General features: G+C 40.1%; 1 protein-coding gene across 1 annotated transcript in view; it reads right to left on the reverse strand.

The window, feature by feature from the left end:
- Positions 1-20969, reverse strand: part of LOC137399716 (two pore calcium channel protein 1-like) — a 56689-nt gene extending 35720 nt beyond the window's left edge. Inside the window, exons 1-6 of the mRNA XM_068085924.1 lie at positions 20810-20969; positions 20356-20479; positions 4565-4647; positions 4088-4214; positions 2849-2977; positions 449-586 (exon numbers count right to left, since the gene is read on the reverse strand). Of these exons, the coding sequence (XP_067942025.1) occupies positions 449-586; positions 2849-2977; positions 4088-4214; positions 4565-4647; positions 20356-20479; positions 20810-20955 (747 nt within the window). The 5' untranslated portion in view covers positions 20956-20969. The remainder of the gene's footprint in view (positions 1-448; positions 587-2848; positions 2978-4087; positions 4215-4564; positions 4648-20355; positions 20480-20809) is intronic.
- Between the last annotated feature and the right edge of the window lie 236 nt (positions 20970-21205).

Genomic DNA, 21205 nt, shown 5'->3' on the forward strand with positions numbered 1-21205 from the left:
ACTATGACAGCATTCTGCTTCCACTGGACTCATGAGTGCTATGATCACATGACTGTGACAGAGGAGTCCCGCTATGACAGCATTCATGATGAATTCATAAATTGAACAAACATATCGGTAGTTAAACCTTCGACTCGCACCACATCTGCTTCCATTCAATAGTGTTTCATGACTACTTGTTATTTGAAACTCTACCAAATTAAATAATACGACTTGGAGCCTTGGAATATTCTCTTAGCCATAATTCTATTCACACTTTGATCATATATGTACGACTCCGTTCCAGATGACACACCACCCTGACTTAGACACGTCTAACAGAAGATGTCTCTATAAAAGAAACGAGTCCAGAAATGGACCGGAAATGCTACATACTGGCCAGAAAGGTTCAATATGGTTGCATAGACAAAGAAAGCAGCAGATATAAGATAAATTGATTGTGTCTTACCTGTCTAGCTTGAGGAAAATTAATAATGAACAATGGTCGGAGGGGGCGCGACCAGCGGATAGGATGAGGAAAGTGGTTTGGAGACTCGGGAGCAACACTCCTCCAAATGACATAGCACATGATGTCTATCAGAGACAGCTGTGAAAAAGACATTCCAATATGCTGTGTTACTTGAATTTAGTTTTTCTTAATTTATTTAGTTACTTAGTATAGTTATATTAAGAATAAAATTTAGAATAAAATATATAGAATATAAAACATAGAACAGAATATATAGAATATAATATATAGAATAGAATATATAGAACTTAGAATGGATATATAGCATATATAGAATACAGAATAGAATATATAAAATTTAGAATAGAATATATAAAATATAGAATAGAATATATAAAATAGAATATATAGTTAGTCAGTTAGAATTTAGTTATTGATAATCAACAAACTAGTGTCAAGGTAAATGTAAGTGTTAAATGTTGTTCCTATTCTGTACCAGCATCAGCCAAACTAAATATTTTGTACTCAAGAAAATGCTAGACTTTATACAAATACAGTCAGGTCGCCATCCTTCTAGCCATTTCAACTATGCTGCTGCCATATTAATCATTGTTGTTTGACTAGCTGAATGCCCGGGGTTGCTTGGGTAAAAAAAATGTTTTTGGTACAGAAAATTTACTTTTAATCCACATATACCATTTTAACTTTTAAATAAGTGTTTGTTTATTTCTGTGTAATGTGCTATTTCTGTTTACTGTGTTTATTTCTGTGTAATTCATACCGAATCGACTGCAATCGACTGATTGCAATCTCCTTGTTGACCATATGAGTTTAATCATTTTTCTTCTGGTATGGCTTCAGATTTTTCCTCTGGTATGGCTTTATGCATAACGGTAGCTGCAGCGTTTAACGTGAAGCCATGAAAGATTGGCATGTGTTCCAAGCATGTGCTAAACTTATTCCATGGTATAGCCAGTTGGACAGTGTAGTGTATTGGATAAATAGATGTCCGCAGAACTGGGGTTGTGAGTTCAAATTCAGTTGGCAGTAAAGTTATCATTCTTAAAACGTCATCGCCAGGCCTGTATTCCCTGGTTGCAAGTTGGGGCGGCTAATGTTAGGCGACTAGTTATGAGCATCTGGGGGATTGGAAGGGGTGGTGTCAGCCCCCCAACAGGTTTCTTTTATGTAGGGCCTCCACCGGGCATCTCACGTAGTTTTAAAGGGAAACTAAACACAATTTACTGATGAAGGCCAACTTTTACCCTATTTGTTTTGTGTAATTTACTACGTTTAGCAAAATATAAATTATTTCTTACAACAGATAAATACTCAAAAATAATATTTTAAAAACAAAAAATGCCTGTGTATTCACATAAACTGAGTAAGATTTTATCGGAAAGTATAAACATTTTTTCTATTATTTGAGATTTGTTTGTTTTAGGTGATGTGACTGCCAAGACATTTTCAGATTAAAACAGGCTAAACTTGACTGCAGTTGAAACGCTCAGAAAAGACAACTTTTTTTAGCGTTTCAACAAAGCTCAATTTTGCCGATTTTATTTCAAGTTCATCCGAAGGTTTCTACGCTTTCGTTGGGCCATTGCCAAGCAGATGTTTGTTAAAACTTGACATTTTGCAAACTTTTATAAAAGTCGTTAATAAGAATATTTTGCCGATGATGATAATAATGACGCCCAAGAACTATTAAAAGTTGACGTTTATCTCTATGGCTTAGAATAAAGTGATATTCTACAGCGATAAAAACCGTTCCCGTTGGGCAAATAACTGTTCGAGTTAATGGTGTTGAGTTCAAGTTATCTAAAGCAATTTATCATTGCGGGTGAACAGACCAAAGAAACCGTTCGAGTTAACCAAGTGTTCGTGATAAAATTTTACATTTGATTTGAAGGCGAGTTATCCGAATTTGACTGCACTTAGTCGTCAAAAATTTCTAAAAAGGGAATATGGGCCTGTTCATCGCTATAGCTAGACTGACAAAAGCACAGACGGACAAACATTGAGATTTATATATATATAGATTCCTACCAACAGTAAAACTAGATACATTGACAAGTTTAATGTGTCAAGGCTATGACTTGAGGCAGACGTCTCCTGATCGTAATCAACTGACTGCATAAGGAAGCCTACAAAGGTTTGAGGTAACAAAAAGGACAAACCAAGCCAGGTGATGCCTATACATTTCATCCTCATCACTGACCACTACTAGTAAATATCAGACTACTGCTTAGGTTGGATAATCACTTCGATGTCTGTTGATCTACATGATTACTATATTTGGTTGTAGTGATGTAGGTATTATGTATTGATCAGACTCGTTCAGCATAAGTGATTACGGGGCCGCAACAGCACTTGATGACATACTAACTTCAGACCTACCGCTATAAGTGCGATGACAACATAATTCTTCTTATCGCCCCAGAAATCCTTTCTCGTTTGAAAGCTGGCAAGGTGAAGGACTCTGAAGCCGAGGTAGCATATCGCAATCAACTCAAATATAATGCAGACCTGTAAGAATAAGCAGTGTGAACCTGTAGGCATCCTCAAACACGTTGAGCCAACAATTTTTCATAAATAATAACTAATGGCTCTCCTACTAGTTTACATGTATGCGAGACGTTGATGGTCATGCATATAACTTTCCTTCAAGCAGAAAGTAATGAGCTGTTCACAGTGTGCTTTCTCATATTGTAGTTATCCAGTCTTGCATATATTGCAGAGATTAGTAATTGTCTGTACAACCTCGGACAAGACGACCCTCAGTGAGCGACATGTGCATTTCACTATACTAGGTTACATGAGCTGTTCTACTCAGTGTGAGCAACCTTTCTGCTTACCAGGTTTATTCCAAACACTAAACTTACTGCATCTATCAGATGAGCTACCTTGCAATAGCCTGAAAACCTGTCACAGTTGCCGCGCCGATCAGCCAACACAAAAATTACATGTATATCAGCGCAACTACCATAACGCTACTGCGCAGTAGTCAATCTTCAAAGTTAACTAATACACAAGAGCAAAAGAGAGATGAGATACAAAACTTGAACGAGCTCTAAATGCAGCTCGCATTCATATGTTTTTGAACTGAAGTCCTACTTTACAGCAGTACCTCTCAGGTTGTAAATAGCGAAGAGAACACGACTACAAAATATAAGAGCACAACAGGGAGTAAGTGCTGAGTATAGTCTAATATATTTATTATTTCTCACACATATTCAACACATCAAGCGAGCGAGGCTCATGTTGCACCAAACCTTGTCATTAGTGATTTAATGTTGGCTGTTTAGCGAAGCCAGTGATACAAATCTATGTATAGCTTTCTTTTTTTATTATACCTTCATGTGAACTGAAAAAAACATTCAATATACATGGTATTTAACAACCACTCAGCCATCTGCGTATAGTACGAGAGAATGCTGAATGATATCAATCATCTTTATCGATGAAAATATTATTAGATGCAGTTTATATTCTATATAAATTATATTAGATGATATTATATTACTAATATTATTGTATGTATTAAAGTATCTACATTATTCATCTATCTATTTACAGTAACTTCGTATAATGCTAATGAGAGAAATTTAAGATGCAAATAAAGGAAAATATTCTTACCCAAAAAGGCACAACACCCTTCAATAGCGCAAGCGCAGGTTCCTCTATAGTGGCTAAAGCCAATATCACAAATATAGCGAGGTATTGAAGCCACTTGAATATAGACTTATAGTAGAGTATATAGAGCCTACAACAGCACAAGACATGGATGTTTGTAAACATATTAACAGTGTGTTTACATGAATGCCTAGAATACAAAGTGTTGGCGTACACATACATGTGGCATAGAGTATGCATGCATGATATACAAAATAACTCGTATATGGATGTGTATGTTAAAATCTGTATACTAAGTGTGTGCTTTTTTTTACATGTATGTTCAGTATCAGCTCACCTACATAGCAGGGTATATAGTTTTTCAGTATTAGCAATTGCTATGGGCACTATGTACATCACACAATATATAGACTGACTCCTAGAATGGGTCAGTCCAAAAAAGCTACGCAAAGGAATGATAGACATGTTTGTAATACTCACCCAAGCGATCGTACTGTGTGTTTAAATTCAATGAAGCGGTTTGACTTGGCATCTTCAAACAATGTGGCTGCAAGCTTCAACGTCTGAATAATAAGATACAGTAACCAGGAAATACAGACTTTCAACATTATTGAGATGAACAGCACTCAGAAGCAAAGGCTAGAATATGGAACTAAACATATATAATCAAGGATCACGGGCTCACTATTCTACCGAATCAGTAATACTAAAGAAATACAGGGTAAAATAGTACTGTGTGGTGGACGCCGGGCCATGACGTTACACTTCTTATTTTATTGTATGTGTTGTCCTTTTTATTTTATCGTTGTTTTACTCGTTGTGCTGTCACTTGTCGTCACTCATGTTGTTGTCTTATTTTTGTATGTCCTTTTTATTATATCGTTGTTTTACTTGTTATGCTATCACTTAAATTGTTGTCCTACCAACGCACTAGCGATCCTGTTTATTCACCTTGTTAGCCGGTATTCTTACCGTATGCGTTAGCCGGAACGGGTGATGTTATTATATATAAAGGAGCACGCTCACTTAGTTGAGCAGAGCAAATGGCCGTACGCTCCTCGGCTAGTGGATTTCCTTCTCTAATAAAAAAATTGAATGGAACCAAACGCAATTTATTTCTGTATGAATTAGTCTAGATCATGCCAAGTAAAGGCCGGCAGATTCTTTTACAACTGAACCAACCATAATCAAATGGTACAAGACCACTGGAATGCCGACCCAGACATGCGTACAAAACAATTAGGCCTACAGTTCGACTGCATAACTGAACCCAACATATTAATGCTAAAAATCTAGGCTAATGCGAAAAAAGCATATGCAACCATAGTAGTATGTAAAGTAGCTGATCTGGCTCAGAATTTTCGCCCTGACAATTTTTGTCTAAAGATGTCTAAAAATCCTAGAATTTTCGAAAGTTTTCAAAATCAGCAATGATTTTGAAAAATGGAGAATATTAAAAATTCAAAAATAAAATGGAGAGAGTTAGAAACAGGCACGGCTGTCACCTAGGTGACACGCGACTGCAGGACCTTTCGGTGCTGATCACGCTTGCTTTTTGCACCTATTTATTATACGCTTTTCTTTAAGCCTACATCAATTCATTTGACTAACGTTTAAAGCTTTGTAATAATAAATAAAATGGAAAAGAGAGTTAGAAAGCGGGCACCACCTGAGGCGGTGTCTGACATTAGAAACCTCTACGGAGATGGGAATACGAGCTGGCTTCGACAGGATGCCAAGCGAAGCGGTATTAAAGGATACAGCAAAATGAGCAAAGCGGAGCTAGCGTATCGTGCGGGCGATCGATCCAAAGTGATTAGTAAAACTAGTAAGGGTATACCAATAGTGGTAGACGGTACTTACAAAAAGCCACACCCGGATGATGCCCTCCGCAATGTGAGAAACCTGTATGGAGACTCTACCTCCAGTCAGATGAGGGAGGAGGCGAAGCGTATGGGGTTTGGGAATACAGCGAAGCTGAGAAAAGCCGAGTTAAAGGATATTGTCGATGGCAAGAAACGTCTTACAGAGGATGACTTGAGTATGAAAGATCTAAAATCTTTAGCTCGAGCCAGAGATATAATAGTTGGGCCGCGTTTGAAAAAAGCGGACTTGGTGGACGCATTGAGAGGTGTTGACAGAGCGCCACGGGTGGAGATAAGAACCACTTTTGTAGACGAGGTCACCAACAAATCTACTATAGATGTATCCAGTTATCAATCAGCCAACATAGACTTTGTATGGAATCACGCCAAACCCGTCATTATAGGTAGGATTAATGATGCGTTTAACCGAACTAAAAAACTTCGCGTAAGTGCTGAAGTTGCATTTTCCCATCTGGAGCGTGGTACTATAATCACTCGATTCTGGGGTACCCCTAGAGAAGGCGCCGTACCAATCCTAGCATCAACCAATCTGGATGAAGAATTAAACAGACAGCTAGCGAATATAATCAGAAAAATTGATGAATTTACGAACAACGGTTCGGGGTGGATTTTGGAGCGAGTATCTAGATTTTATTTGGAAATTTATCGGTGGAAACCTCTAAGAGGTGGAACGTACAAACCAACCCCTAAAGCTTTAGCAAACAAAAATGGCATCATAAACGTCAACAATGGAGGTGCCAAATCAATGGCAGAGATAAAACGGATTGCAAAATCTCTGGACATTGCTTTTACTACCAAAACCAAGAAATCAGCGTTAGTTAAAAAAGTAAAAGATATAAATCCGGAAGCGGTAGATGACATCATGTGCTTTTTGTGGGCGGTACTCTCATGCCTATACCCACCAAGCAACAATGCTGACAGGTTATCAAATTACACGCCATATCAAAACAGCTTGAATACCAAAATGTTAAAGTACCCGGTCACCATAGACCAGATTCAAAAGTTTGCTAACAAGAACAAACTTGTGATTAATGTGTTTGAGTGGAAAGATGGTGGAATGGAGATTGTTCACACGGATAACCGGTTGTATACTGAGGAGGCGGAAGGTCTCCCCGAGGTTAACCTGCTTCTCTACAAAGATCATTACATGTGGATCAAGAGTATGTCAGCGTTAATGAGGAAGCAAACGGATATGACCGGTGGTCGTAGCAACTATACCTGCCTACGATGTCTCCACCACTCAACGTGCGAGAGAACATTTAAGGACCACATCAAAGGGTGCCTAGCCACTCACGATGGTACTTGCGTGATCAAGATGCCCAAACCTGGCTCGGTCATGAAGTTTAAGAACATTAAAAATATGGAAAAGGCGCCTTACACCGTCTACGCGGACTTTGAGTCTATTATAGACAAAAATACCAAAGTCCATACAGCGTGTGGCTACGGCGTAAACCTGGTGAACAGCTTAGGAAAGTCATTGAGGTTTGAGACTTACAGGGGTGAGGATTGCATGGAGAGATTCTTTGCAGAGCTGGATGGAATAAAAGAGTTGATAGATAGCATTCCAATCGCGAAAATAATAATCACTCCGGAGCAAGAGCGAGAATTTAAAACTGCGACAGAGTGCTACATGTGTGGGCGCGAGGCTACGGAAGAAGAAGATTGGCTAGTTAGAGATCATGATCATGTCTCTGGGTCGTACAGAGGCCCCGCGCATAATAGCTGCAATCTCAAGCACAGACAGACAAAAAAGATTAACGTGATATTTCACAACCTCAAGGGGTATGACTCTCATTTAATTGTCAAGGCTTACGAGGGGTACAAGGGCATTGATGTTATAGCAAACACGGATGAAAAGTACATGTCAATGAGAATAGATCGCTTTAAGTTTATCGACAGCATGCAACACCTCAACAGTTCACTGGCCGAACTAGTGGAAGGACTAGACGATCTCCCGCACTTGAAACAGGAGTTTCCGGAACACTATGGCTTGTTGGCGAGAAAGGGCGTGTATCCGTACGAGTATATGGATTCTCATGAGCGATTTGAAGAAAAGCAACTTCCAAAGATTATACACTTTAGCTCATCGCTAGACAATCATGCGGGCTTGCAGCCAAGTGACTACCTGCATGCTCAAAAAGTGTGGAGAGAGCTCGGATGTAGAAATTTGGGTGACTACCATGACCTATATCTAAAGAGCGATGTGCTACTCTTGACGGATGTCTTTGAGAGTTATAGAGAAATAGCCATGGAGAATTATGGCCTCGATCCATGCCATTACATCTCTGCACCCTCATTGTCATTGGATGCTTGCTTAAAAATAACGAAGCAAGAACTGGAGCTCATTACCGATGTAGATATGTATAATTTCTTTGAGAGAGGCATAAGAGGTGGCATGTCTACCTGCGGTGGTTTGCGGTATGCCAAGGCAAACAATCCATATGTAAAGGACTATGATCCGAGTAAGCCAACTACCTACATTATGTACTTGGATGCCAACAGTCTGTACCCTTCGACAATGTTGAAAAAACTACCGACTGGTGGTTTTGAGTGGATAGAAGATGGCAAACTGCCCGATGTTAGCGAGGATGAAGGGTATGTCGCGGAAGTGGATTTTGAGTATCCAACCGAGTTGCATGATGAGCACAACGACTATCCATTCGCACCCGAGTCAACAAAACCCGATCAATGGTCGGAATATATGCGATCCGTTGGTGATGTGAAGCTCGGAGAGCCTTGCTACGCAAAAGTGCCCAAGCTAGTGCCCAATCTTAGAGATAAGTGCAATTACGTTGTACATCACAAAACTCTAGAGTATTATATCAAAAAAGGTCTGCGTGTGACCAAAGTGCACCGCGCTTTCAAGTTTAAAGAGAGCGCTTGGATGGAATGCTACATACAACTCAATACTCAACTTCGAAAGGAGGCCAAGACAGATTTTGGTAAAGCTTTTTTCAAGCTTATGATGAATGCGCTATTTGGCAAGATGATGGAGGATGTTCGCAAACGGATCGAGGTTGAACTGACTACTAACACGAAACGCCAACAGAAGCTCATCAACAGACCACGGTTCAAGTGTAAGAAAGAGTTTAATGATGAACTGTCAGCCGTGTCAATGAACAAAACGACGGTAACATTAAACAAGCCAATCTACGTTGGTCAAACCATCTTGGATCTATCAAAGATGCACATGTACGATTTCTTTTATGATGTCATCAGAAAGCAGTATCCCAATGCCCGAATGATGTACACTGACACGGACAGTCTTGTGCTCCTGATCGAGACTGAAGATTTTTATAAAGAGATGCCACTACACCTGTACGACACGAGCAATTACCCAAAAGATCACTCATGCTATAGTGACAAAAACAAAAAGGTGCCAGGCCTCATGAAAGATGAGGGTGGTGGTAAGGCGATATCGGAGTTTGTGGCTTTGCGAGCCAAGTCATACTGCGTAGAGGGTGAGGGTTGGGGACTGACAAAATGCAAAGGAGTGAAAAAGTGTATAACCGAAAACCTAAAGTTTGATACCTACAAACAATGCCTGGATAGTGGAGTTCCGGCTCCGAATGCCACCATGACGACACTCCAGTCCAAACTACACGAGATAAAAAATTGGACTTTTAGCAAAAAGACTCTGTCGGCCTTTGACGACAAACGCTATTACCTAGATTCAATAAATAGCTTGGCACACGGACATTACAGAATAAATGACATTAACAATGCCGCACTTCTTGAATAGGAAAGCAAAAGAAAGTTTAAATGAGTTGAGTCAAAGATGGATCAATGCGATGGAGTTGTTTGATCTCGTCCGACCCCCTGTGTATGATGAATATAAAGAGTCTACTGAGAGATATACACTTCGAGGTAGACCCATACCTAGGTATGAGAATATGCGTGTCAAGGTACCCGAACTCAAAAAGCTGGCCAAGGCACAAGGTATACCTGGGTACAAAACGATGAAAAAGGCGGCTCTACAAGCCACATTGTCATAATTTTATACGGTCGTATAAAATTACATCATGGAATAAGCTATACCCGCGATGACTATAGTGCCGCCAATTAACAATTTATTTCCTTCGTGAACGTTGCCCTCGGGCGGTGACAATTCTGTTGATGGCTTTACAGAAGGGGCAGGTTTTGGTGAAAATAATTCTGTAGGAAATATAGATGGCTTTACAGAAGGAGTTGATTTTAGTGTCGGTGCTGGATGCTGCTTTAGTGGTGCGGGTTTGGGTTTCGGTGGCTGTTGTAGTGGCACAGGTTTTGGCGCAGGTTGCGCAGGTTTTGGCTGTTGCGTGGGTTTGGGTTTTGGTGAAGGCTTTAGCGGTGTGGGTTTTGGTTTCGGTGGTGGAGGTTTTATTCCTACGCTATCAAATGCTTGGGCTATTTTAATTTTATCGTTAAATCCTTTTACGCTTTGTCCTAAAGCGTTCAAGTTCAAGTCTGACGGTATCATGTACAGACCTTTGGCTATAACATAATTTGTTTGCCCACGAGTTTTAGTGAGGGCGTCCTCAAAGTTTGATATAGAATCTTGGAGAGATTGCTTTTTCATGATCAAGTCATTGACCAGAACTAAAAATTCTTGTTGAGACTCGAGGGAGGAACCCGCTTGTCTAGCTTGCACCTGAGCTCCCAGTAAACAGTAGACGTAAGCTCTAATACTATCATTAAGTCTAACTATTCCGGGGGATGTGAATGACTTACTATGATCGGGCACTACCCTTTTGTAGTCAAATGGGTCTTGAGTTACCGAAACCATTTTAGTACCCGCACTCGAATTCCACTCCGGAAACTGGTAATAAGTACCCCAACCATTGGCACCACTCCGATGCACATCCATATCCGTCTTATCTTTACTGCTTGATGGATATTTTGGATACGGTTTGTGATGCCTGCCTAGATCAGCCATCTGTTTTTCTAAAGAACCTACTTTACTACCACCATCTTGTATGATAAATCCGAGACCTCTGGCTGGTTGATCAATCTCAGGAATATCTTTAGCGGTTACTCTAAACTCATTGAGCAATTTGCAGTACTCGGTTTTGTTGTAAGGATTGTTGTACGGATCAAAATCTCGATCTCCGGGATTTCTAATCTCCATTTGCGCCAACATCTTTTTAGTTTGGTACATAACGTGAAAGTTTAAAATAGCTTTTGTAAGAGGTAGACCTCGTGTCAGCTGATCTTTACTCACACCGCACAAAGCAGTCGCGCAGTATAAGGCAAACTTATATTGCTGAAAATAATATAACATGGGGTCATCATACCATCGATTGACATCATCAAAGCTTTTAACCACTACCGGTGCTGGTGAGATATCGACAAACTTTTTGACAAAGCTATACGATATTTTGTTATGTTCGTCTATCGCTACGACGACAGTTAAGTTGTAAAAATCTATGGGATAACCGCTAGATAGTTGTCCAGTCATTTATTAATAAATGACCTCTTTGACAATAAACAAAACCGGTCGCATTGAGCTCGATCGATCCGTGAAGGCAACCGGTATTAGCCTTAAGACAATTACGTTATATTTATCTTTTTACAATTTGACCGAGGTGACCAGTTACACGTACAACGGTAGAACGACTACTATTCAGCCGGGGTATTACACGAATGAGCAGCTCCTTTCCAAATTACCAGGCTCATTTAAAGTTCATCAAAACACTTTAAAGGTTAGTACTGACGCGACGATTACGGGTGGACTAGCCAAACTGATAGAGAATGAATATTTATATCTGACCCCATTGTGTTTGTATTTATACATCGATGGAATAGACACGTCTAAAAATTTATGGAACGGTAAACGATCAAATCTCCTTTCAATTATTCCCATAGGCAGAACTGATGTGGGAGAAATAATACAACACCATCCTACTAATAATTACAAATCCATGCTCATTGGCGAGCTCAACAGCTTAAACGTGTCAATCTCGGATGAACGAGGTAACGCTTATCCCGGAAAATTTATTGCGGAGCTCGAGTTATAGAATAAATGTATGGCAGTAAATCAAAATCTGTAAATGTGCATCAAGTCAAGCTAGATCGGGCGAGGCTTTATGATGGTAAATCCTTGTTTATGTCAGTTATTCCTCGAGGTGGAACTATTAAGGATATTATTCTCTACCGGCCGTACACACCCGGAGTGGAATTGGATGTACAATTTTTAAATGACGAATCCGAGGTTGTAGGAACGTATTCCGGGTTGTTAACTAATAAACTTCACGCGATCAATCTTCGGGTAGAGGGAATTGTGTCCTGTCTCATATCCAGTCCTAATATAAAAGAGCTCATAGTATTTTATGAGATATAATAAATGGCTAGTATCGCGATTATGGTAGTAGGAGCCGTCGTAAACTCTTTAGCGTTTACCGGAGGAAATTATCTTTTTTCAAAGATCGATCAAAATGGAGCTCAAGATGAGGCCAAGAGACATAATGCGGCGTTAGAAAAGCTAAACGCTGAACAAGCGGATTACAACATCAAACGAGCCAAAAACCAAGATTGGCTAAACGAGCAAAATGCTCGAAAGCAGGAGGCTACCGATGAAATATACTCGGTAAATTCGGCCTTTGATACTTATGAAAAGCTCTACGGTGAAAAGCCTACACTACCTCACCCTGATTTAAAAGCGCCTTCTTTAGATTACACCCCTAGCTCTGAACAAAAAAAATATGAGCGAGTTTTTGTAGGCGCTGCCACGGCTGCGGGTGTAGGAGGTTTTGCGCTAATCCAATAAGGTAACAATCTTCGCAAACCTAAACAACAATTTTTGTAACAATCTTTGTAACAATCTTTTATGGCGTCATAAAAGATTTATCTGTGCTTATTTATTTCATACGCTAACAAAGTTAATGCCGCGGCGATGATTATCCACAAGTTGCATTCGAGATAATCTACAGCATTTTCCATCATGTGCCAAAATGCTTGTACTGCGCCGGAAGTGTTTAGATATCTGTCATGAAAGTACGCGGCCAAGTCTTCCAGATTTTTCTTGATAATTTTGCCAATGCCGCTTTCGATAATATCCTTCGGATCGGTAGATTTAGGAATAAGATCTTTTACCGCATCAGATCCCAACGCATTCGCTACCGCTTCGAATATGGCCGTTAAAATTCCTCCAGCGGCTAACCCACCACCAATGCCTAAAATTAGGTTGCGCTGCTTTCGCATCTTTGCTGTATTATCCGAAAGGTCTCCTTTTAGATCACTGATTAAACCGTTTTGCGCATCCAACTCTTCTTTTAGTTGTTGCAACTTTGCGAGTTCATTAGGAGATTTGTCCTCTTTAGCATCGAGTTGTTGTATCTGCTCTGTCAGGTTCGCAGCTTTTGACACAGCCACTGATATTTGTCCTTCTATAGTTTGAAATCTCTGATCAATAGCTACTAACTCTCGTTCCGGTAACCTTCCCGCTATATCACTCATTTCAAATTCTTCGCGATAATTAAACTCTGATGTTTTTCTGTTACTTTTGAGCCGGTCTATGAAATTTTTTGCTCGGTCTTTCACCGTATCTCCCTGTTTAGATAGCCATGACTTGAAGTCAGTCAAATTGCCTTGATCCGCATCCACTTCTTCATCCACCGGAGCGATGGTTCTAGCATTGGCTTTTTCTACTCTTTTCGTGTATTCGTCTTTGTTCAAGCCAAAAAGTCCTTGATATTCCGCGGTTGGGATCTTTGGATTCTTGACAAAAAGCTCAGGGTTACGCACATAAGTCAACATTTGCGAGCCTTTGCTCGTTTTTACCGCGAGGCCACCGTCATCCATCGGAACAAACTTGGAATGATCTATACCAGAGTATATATCCAGCTTGGATAGTTTTACACCGATTGTATTTTGCGTGTGCGTGTCTACACCCGGCGTGTTAACGGGAGGATTAGGTACACTATCCATAGAAGAGGCGAGATAGCTATCAATTTCTTCTCGCGTAAGAAACCTTTTACTAACAAAGTCATCATAAGTACCTCCGCGCCGCGAGTATTCGTCATAAATATTTATAGCCGCATTTATTCCATCAACATCTCGGGGTTTTACGACTTCAACAATAGCCGAAAACAATCGTTTATCTACAACCCTACCTTTCCCCTTTTTTAAAATTATTTCATCAATGCTGGGCAAGTCATCTTGAGCGAGCCAATTATTCGCCTTGGATATCGCATCATTTTGTTCATGAATGCGCGGCTCGGTAAATGATGATGCGGGCTCAATAAATGATGTTTCTCCCGGGATTTCATCGACATCGGGGTTAAAGTCTTTACCTTCCAATTCCATATTTATTTATTATAATAAATGTATACAGGAGAATTAAACCATAACCTGTCCGCGAGAGACAGGCAGGGTCTAAAAGAGCACAAGATGCGTGCGCGAGTCGTGCACAATCCATCTACAGCGAGTCCTAGCGATGAGCTAGTAATTAAAATGCCCCAGCTAACGCCCAATACAGTTCTTTACCCCAAATCGCTTAATCTAACCTACAATTTCAAACTAGCCAGCGATGGAACTGAAGCGGACATTCCCGATCACCTTACATCGGCGATCGTAGAAAAGTTTAAGATGACCATAAATGGTCAAACTATATCCGACATATCCAATTACGCTCATCTAGCGATATATAGAGAGTTTTGGCATTCGAAGCAAAAGTATACTTACGATCTTACGCATAGAGGTATTCAGTCTACAGCGACTAAAAAGAAACGACATTCAATAAACGGCGCGGCTGAAGACATTCTCGCAAAGATTCACGGTGAGAGATATTCTTTTCACCTAGGATCATTTTTGACTTACGCCGCCTTTACTGCGCAGGCGATCCAAAACAATGTTGAGTTTCATATCAAATTCGCCGCGGGTAAGTATACGCTGACCAACCTCTGCTTAGAATATGACTACATTTTAGAACCCAGTTTGGCTGAAGGTATTAAACAAAAATATTCTAATCATAGTCACATTATCAACGATTACAAATCTCACACGACCAAGGATATACAAAAAGAAGAGTCCGAGTTTGAAATAAACATAAACGCGAGCTATGAAAGTCTTCGAGCGATCGCGGTGTTTTTCAAGAAGGATAACTCTGTTGACACTACATTTTGGAATCCGATGCTAAAAGATGTCGGACTAGATATAGACGGCGCAACAAACCAGCAATTTACATCAAATTACTTAGCTCCCTACTCGTATGAGAACGCGGTCAAGTACTTTGGTGATGGAGGAGAAGCGTTCATCAACCAAGAAAAATTTTACACGGACAAGTTTTGTTTAATTATAGATATGAGGACTTTGAATGATGAAAGATCGAGTGGGACGGGTCGACAGATCAAAGACTATGTCAAGCTTAAGCTATCAAAAGATGTAACGCAAGACGATGGCAAAGCGTTTGTATTTCTAGTGACTGACAAACGCGTATCTTTTGTAAATAACCAACTGAGTAATATCGAACAATAAATGGACAATTTACTTCCAAAGCATCCGCACAACGCAATCATTTGCGGACGAACAAACTTGGGTAAGACTTATCACGCGCTAAATGTAATTGAAAGGTATTACCTTCATGCTTTTGATCACATTTTTATCATCTGTCCCACATTCCATGACAACAAGACTTACAATCGTCCTTGGCTGAATAGGTGCACAGTTTTGTGCAACGGTAACTTGGTTGACAACCTAGAAAGCCTGATCAAGCGACACTCCAAAGGCGGCCAACTGTCGGGTAAAAAGTCGCTCATCATCATTGACGACTGCAGCGCGGAAAAGGACCTCAACAAACACCGCACATCACTCAGCAAGATCGCTTTTAGCGGGCGCCATGCCAACCTAACCACTTGGTTCATAACGCAACGCTACGTTTCGGCTCCCAAAGATTTTAGAGAAAATATTCATTGGGTCTTGGTAACCAAAAACACTTGTAAAAAGTCTTTTGAGACTCTTACCGGCGAGAATGACATTATCCCGTCAGAGCGCCACGCTGAAATAAAGGCTGGACTAGTAAATACTTTTATGCTGTTTGTCAACACTGACCTTGGACAGTATTTGATCCTTAGCAAATGATTGAACAAATATTCTACGCGACGGGTTCACTCTTCTTTTCTCTGGGGAGCTTTGTAATCATCAAGTGCTACCTGACATGGAAACGGTTGTATAATAAAATGGAACCGACAATTTCACTACCGGAGCAGGCTGAAGAGACATCAGTACATGATGCCAACTATCGAAAAAGGCTGGTAAAGGCACGCGTCAAGACGGAAGAAGACCTTGCCAAAATGTCAGAGAATGAAGTTAAAAAGTTATATCTCAAACACGAGCAGAGCATCATTGACAACGTTGCCGGTAACGTATCCAAGGTGTTCGCCAAACTCTGGACAAAATCTGTGTCTAGAGTCGTGTCTGTAGATGAGGTGGAACTGGAAGCTGAACTAAACAAAGACGTCTTTGTCGAGGCATTCCTCAAAGAATATTTCCCGCCATTCTACTACGACTACGGAATGTATTTGGCCCCTTTCTCAGTACTGCTCACTACTGCCAACCACATCGACTACAAGTGGGTAGGAAATTCTCTAGAAATAAATGACAACGGTCAAGAAAAACCCCAAGAGGATGACGCCGATGCAGACTCCTCTAGAACCTCTGAGTGACATTAACGATGAGCTCTCCGCGATAACCCAGGAAACTGAACATCCCGAAGAAACTGAACATCCCAAAGAAACTGAACACGCATGGACAACCGTCGGTCTCGGTATAGCTCTACTGTTGATAGGTTGGCAATGGTACACAAAGCCACTAGCACTAACGCCTACACCAACTCCCACACCAAAGCCTACACCAACGCCCACTGTAAAAGCGAGAATATTCTAGTATAATAAATGGCGCAGATGAACAACACTCTCAAGGATATTGGTAACGCGCTGTACCAAGGCGCTTTGTTAGCTACAGGGTTAGTAGTCACTAGAAAAGCGGTTAAGGAACTGGGTTTCAAGGACAGAACCGTCGAAATGAAGGTCAAGAGTCTTGGCATGTTGTCCGCAGAAATTGCAGCGGCTAGCTTTGTTCTGAAGAAACTACAGGACGCCGGACTGCCCGCAAACGTATTTAAATAAAAATTTTATACTCGCGAGTATAAAATTTTGCGAGGTTTACTGTGCAGCTTCTTTTGCGCCAGGCATACGCTGAAGCAGCTGCTGAGTTAGCTCTTCTTTAGCCTCCGCTCTTATTTTGTCAACGTCAAAAGACTCGAGCTCGCGACGTACGGCATTGTATTCATTCACAATGTCCTCAAACTCCGTGTCATTAATAAAGTTATCATCCAGCACGCGTGAGATCTTTTTGTTTAGCACAGATATGCCAGTGCACAGAATGGCGTGCTTCTTGGCATGCTTGACCTTTTTCTTGGCGCAGTGCTTCGCTATGGGTGTCAGTACCGCAGCCATCAGACCTGACGCAACACCTAGACCCGTTAGTACCACACTAATGGGCAGCCCTACTATAGTAAGGGATGTAGCGATACCAGCTGTCGATTCCACGGCGGCCAGTGACGATAGAGTTATTTGAGCATTCTGTAGACCACTTACCGCCTTGCTGTATTTCTTGTAATAACCATTCCGATTGTCTCTCAGAACCTGCAGCTCATTGCGAATGTCGCGCACTCTGTTGTACCGCTCAAAACCTCCATCCGGAGGCGCTGTCGGCAGTTTGGGATATATTTTTTCCGTCATTTATTGTATATCTAATTCCTCTGTATCGGGTGGTACAACTTGCAGCTGCTCTGCAGTAAACGTTCGATCATCAATGCCTTGGAGCGTGTACACGGATGGTTGATTCTCAGCTGAACGAATCTCATCTATGGTGTATACGTTTACCGACCAAATGGCATCAGTGGCTCTGTACCGCGTGTCATTGTGCTATTCTCCGGGTTTGTACAAATACCGCACCAATGAGTCTATCGGCAAGTCTTCAGTGACCTCGTCATACTCGGGTTGTGTTACACTGTCAAGTTTTATAGCATCCACCGGTTTCATATTTATCATACTAGTTTCTTCATCATTTATCGCAGCCACTACACTCGGCAACCTCTTTACCCACTCTCGGTTGGTCTTATCAGTTTTAATTTCCTCAGCGTACCGGTGAGCAAACAACCTTTCAGACAACGTTCTATTAAAACGCTCTACAAACACTACCTTTTTCTTATTAAGGCTTCTAGATATTTTTATGCCTTTCTCGTTCATCAGCTCTGTGAAAGTTCCCATAAACTCACGCCCCTTGTCAGACATTATTTCTTTTGGATATTCCAGTGGTGACCTATTATATATACATTTAATAGCCTCAACCGTATCAGCCGCTGTTTTCTTTTTGAGTGGCTCCGCCTCTTTGTACCTAGAAGCGATGTCCACCACTGTGAGCGCGTACTTGTACCCCTTGTCAGTGGGAAGGCTCAGCAGATCAATTTGGTGAGTATGGTTTGGTTTGTCTTGGCTGTAGTGGGGAAATTTTATACGCTTTGGCTTTGCCTTGTAAATCTGGTAGATGGGTTGACGGTCAAGCCAGTTTTGAATTTGACTTCGTTTCAACTCAGGGATTTTTTCATGCAGCTTCCTAGCAGCTGTCTTACCACGCTGATAGCCAGACGGCGAATAATATAGTTTCTTTAGCTTGTCCATTTATTTTATGTCGACGGATTTTATTTTATGTCGACGGATTTTGCAAAATCGGTTGACGGTTTTTATTTTATGTCGACGGATTTTATTTTATGTCGACGGATTTTAAAATTGGTTGACGGATTTTATTTATTTATGTCGACGGATTTTATTTTATGCCGACGGATTTCAAAGTCGGTTGACGGATTTTATAGAAAAGCTTTAAAGATAATTTTTAAAGTCAACAGACTTTAAAAATGATTGTCAGTCGCACTATTTTTCTTAGTAAAATGTTTTAAATTCAAATTTACTCTAGCCATTCTATGCAGTGATATGAGTGCCCACTACCATCGGTTTTCTTTACAAGCCCGCAGTAGACAAACTCCCTATCTGGTAGAGCACTATCAGCTGCATATTCTGGCATATAAACTTTGTATTTTTCCTCAGTATCCATATTAATTACACTGACTATATATGTGCCAAACCTTGTTGGTTTTGATTCTTTGCTTAAACACATATGCGGTATCTCCTTTGGTATTTCACTAATCTTGCGCATCACAGCGTGTGAAGCTCCGTATGTTTTTCCTCTGATTGTAATTGGCATTGTTATTTATTATACAGTTTTCTTTAACCCTACATCAAACTAAGCACAGCATACACCTGTCATATCACAAAATCATTCAAGCGCTATATACTTGCAAGTGCTATGCACAGGAAGGATATTCACTTTGCGCATCTAACAACTAATAAACAGATTTTTGTTACTAGGGATTATAATGACTAGTCATTATAATCCTACAGGCAATGGGTACAAAAATCTTTAAGCATCAATTTGTTGCTTGCACAATGGACATTCAGTTGCATTATACTTTTCAAAATACGATTGCCTCAGTTCTGTTCGCAGCCAATCTCGCAATTCTAAATCTGCATATTTATCTAACCATAACCCATTATGTACCCATTCAATTACACGTTCTTTTTTTACCAACCATTTTTCATCATCATCTAAATTATCATAACCTTCAATGTCCAATTTTTCAACTTCAATCCTTTCCCATGCATTTTCTACAGCTTCCTCCAGCTCATCTTTGTTCATATTGTTGTGGTTTTCGATTTGTAGGAGTTTTGCATCTAACTTTAAACTTCTCGCCATTTATTATATGATTATTGATTTAAGCCTACATCAAATGACCTAATGTTCAGTCAAGCGTCTAATAAATAGACAATCAGAGGTTTAAAGAATTTTGTATAATAAACAGGTGCAAAAAGCAAGCGTGATCAGCACCGAAAGGTCCTGCAGTCGCGTGTCACCTAGGTGACAGCCGTGCCTGTTTCTAACTCTCTCCATTTTATTTTTGAATTTTTAATATTCTCCATTTTTCAAAATCATTGCTGATTTTGAAAACTTTCGAAAATTCTAGGATTTTTAGACATCTTTAGACAAAAATTGTCAGGGCGAAAATTCTGAGCCAGGTCAGCTACTTTACATACTACTAACCATAGCAACCTGCCAGCCCATGACGCAGCAATGGTCATGATACTAATAACATGAGACATGAATAATGTGCACAACATCAGTGTTTATCATAGATGTGCATCATTTTTTATAACATTGGCCTATCATAAACATAGAGAAGTATTCATGACAGCAATAAACAAAACAAATTCCCACACAAAACAAATTTGATCGTTTCTCTTGAACGTTTCAATTTAAAACGTTCCTCCAAATTTGATTGCTTATAAGACATACCTCTGAATCCACATAGACACCCCCATCAGATACTATAGATGAGCCAAATACATCATCGATTGAATCAGCGGGAAGTATTTCTATTGATGGACTTGTAGATGGCGATGCTGTTGAGTTGGATTGGCTGAGAACGAGTAACAACACTAATAAATACTGATGATAGGCTTAAACAATTCTAGAGACTAAAGTGCTCTGCAAATTGATTCACAAACTTCAATAAAAATTGCATTAAATGAAATGAGTAGAGTAGGTATTTGATGTATTCACGCATACGACACAAGACACATCTATAATATTTAAACTAGTGATAGAGTATTATAGTGGTAATTAAGTATTACAGCCCAAAAAAAGGCCAAACTGTGAGCCCCTATATATCATTACTGACTAAACAGCCGCCGAGAGCACCGTTTTATAAATAGACAAAAAATAATATTTCTAGGTAAATATATCTCACCTTGTTGGCACAGAGTTGTTAAGGAAGTCAATCCGTGGGGTCTCAGATAAAGTGGCACCATTCCCTGATGATGAGTCAATAGCTTTGAGATTCATTTCAACTTCCACTACCAACTTGTTATCTTGGGTAGGAAGTTTATCCCCCATGATAGCTTGCTTCAGCCTTGGGATTTAACTTCGACAAGCAAAATTGAGCCTAGCTTTTTTCTATAACCATTAGCAATCGATTCACAATGTCTTATAAATCGACAAATTTACAACACAACTCTGACGTTATAATAAATTTAAGGGATTGTGTTGAAAAAAAAACTTATATGATACATTTTGATAGACACAACAAACCTAAAAAGAGTACAATATAATGTTGTAGCAAGTTCAGAGAAATTTGCAAGCTTAT

This window comes from Watersipora subatra, chromosome 7 (assembly GCF_963576615.1).
Source record: "Watersipora subatra chromosome 7, tzWatSuba1.1, whole genome shotgun sequence".
NCBI lineage: Eukaryota > Metazoa > Bryozoa > Gymnolaemata > Cheilostomatida > Watersiporidae > Watersipora > Watersipora subatra.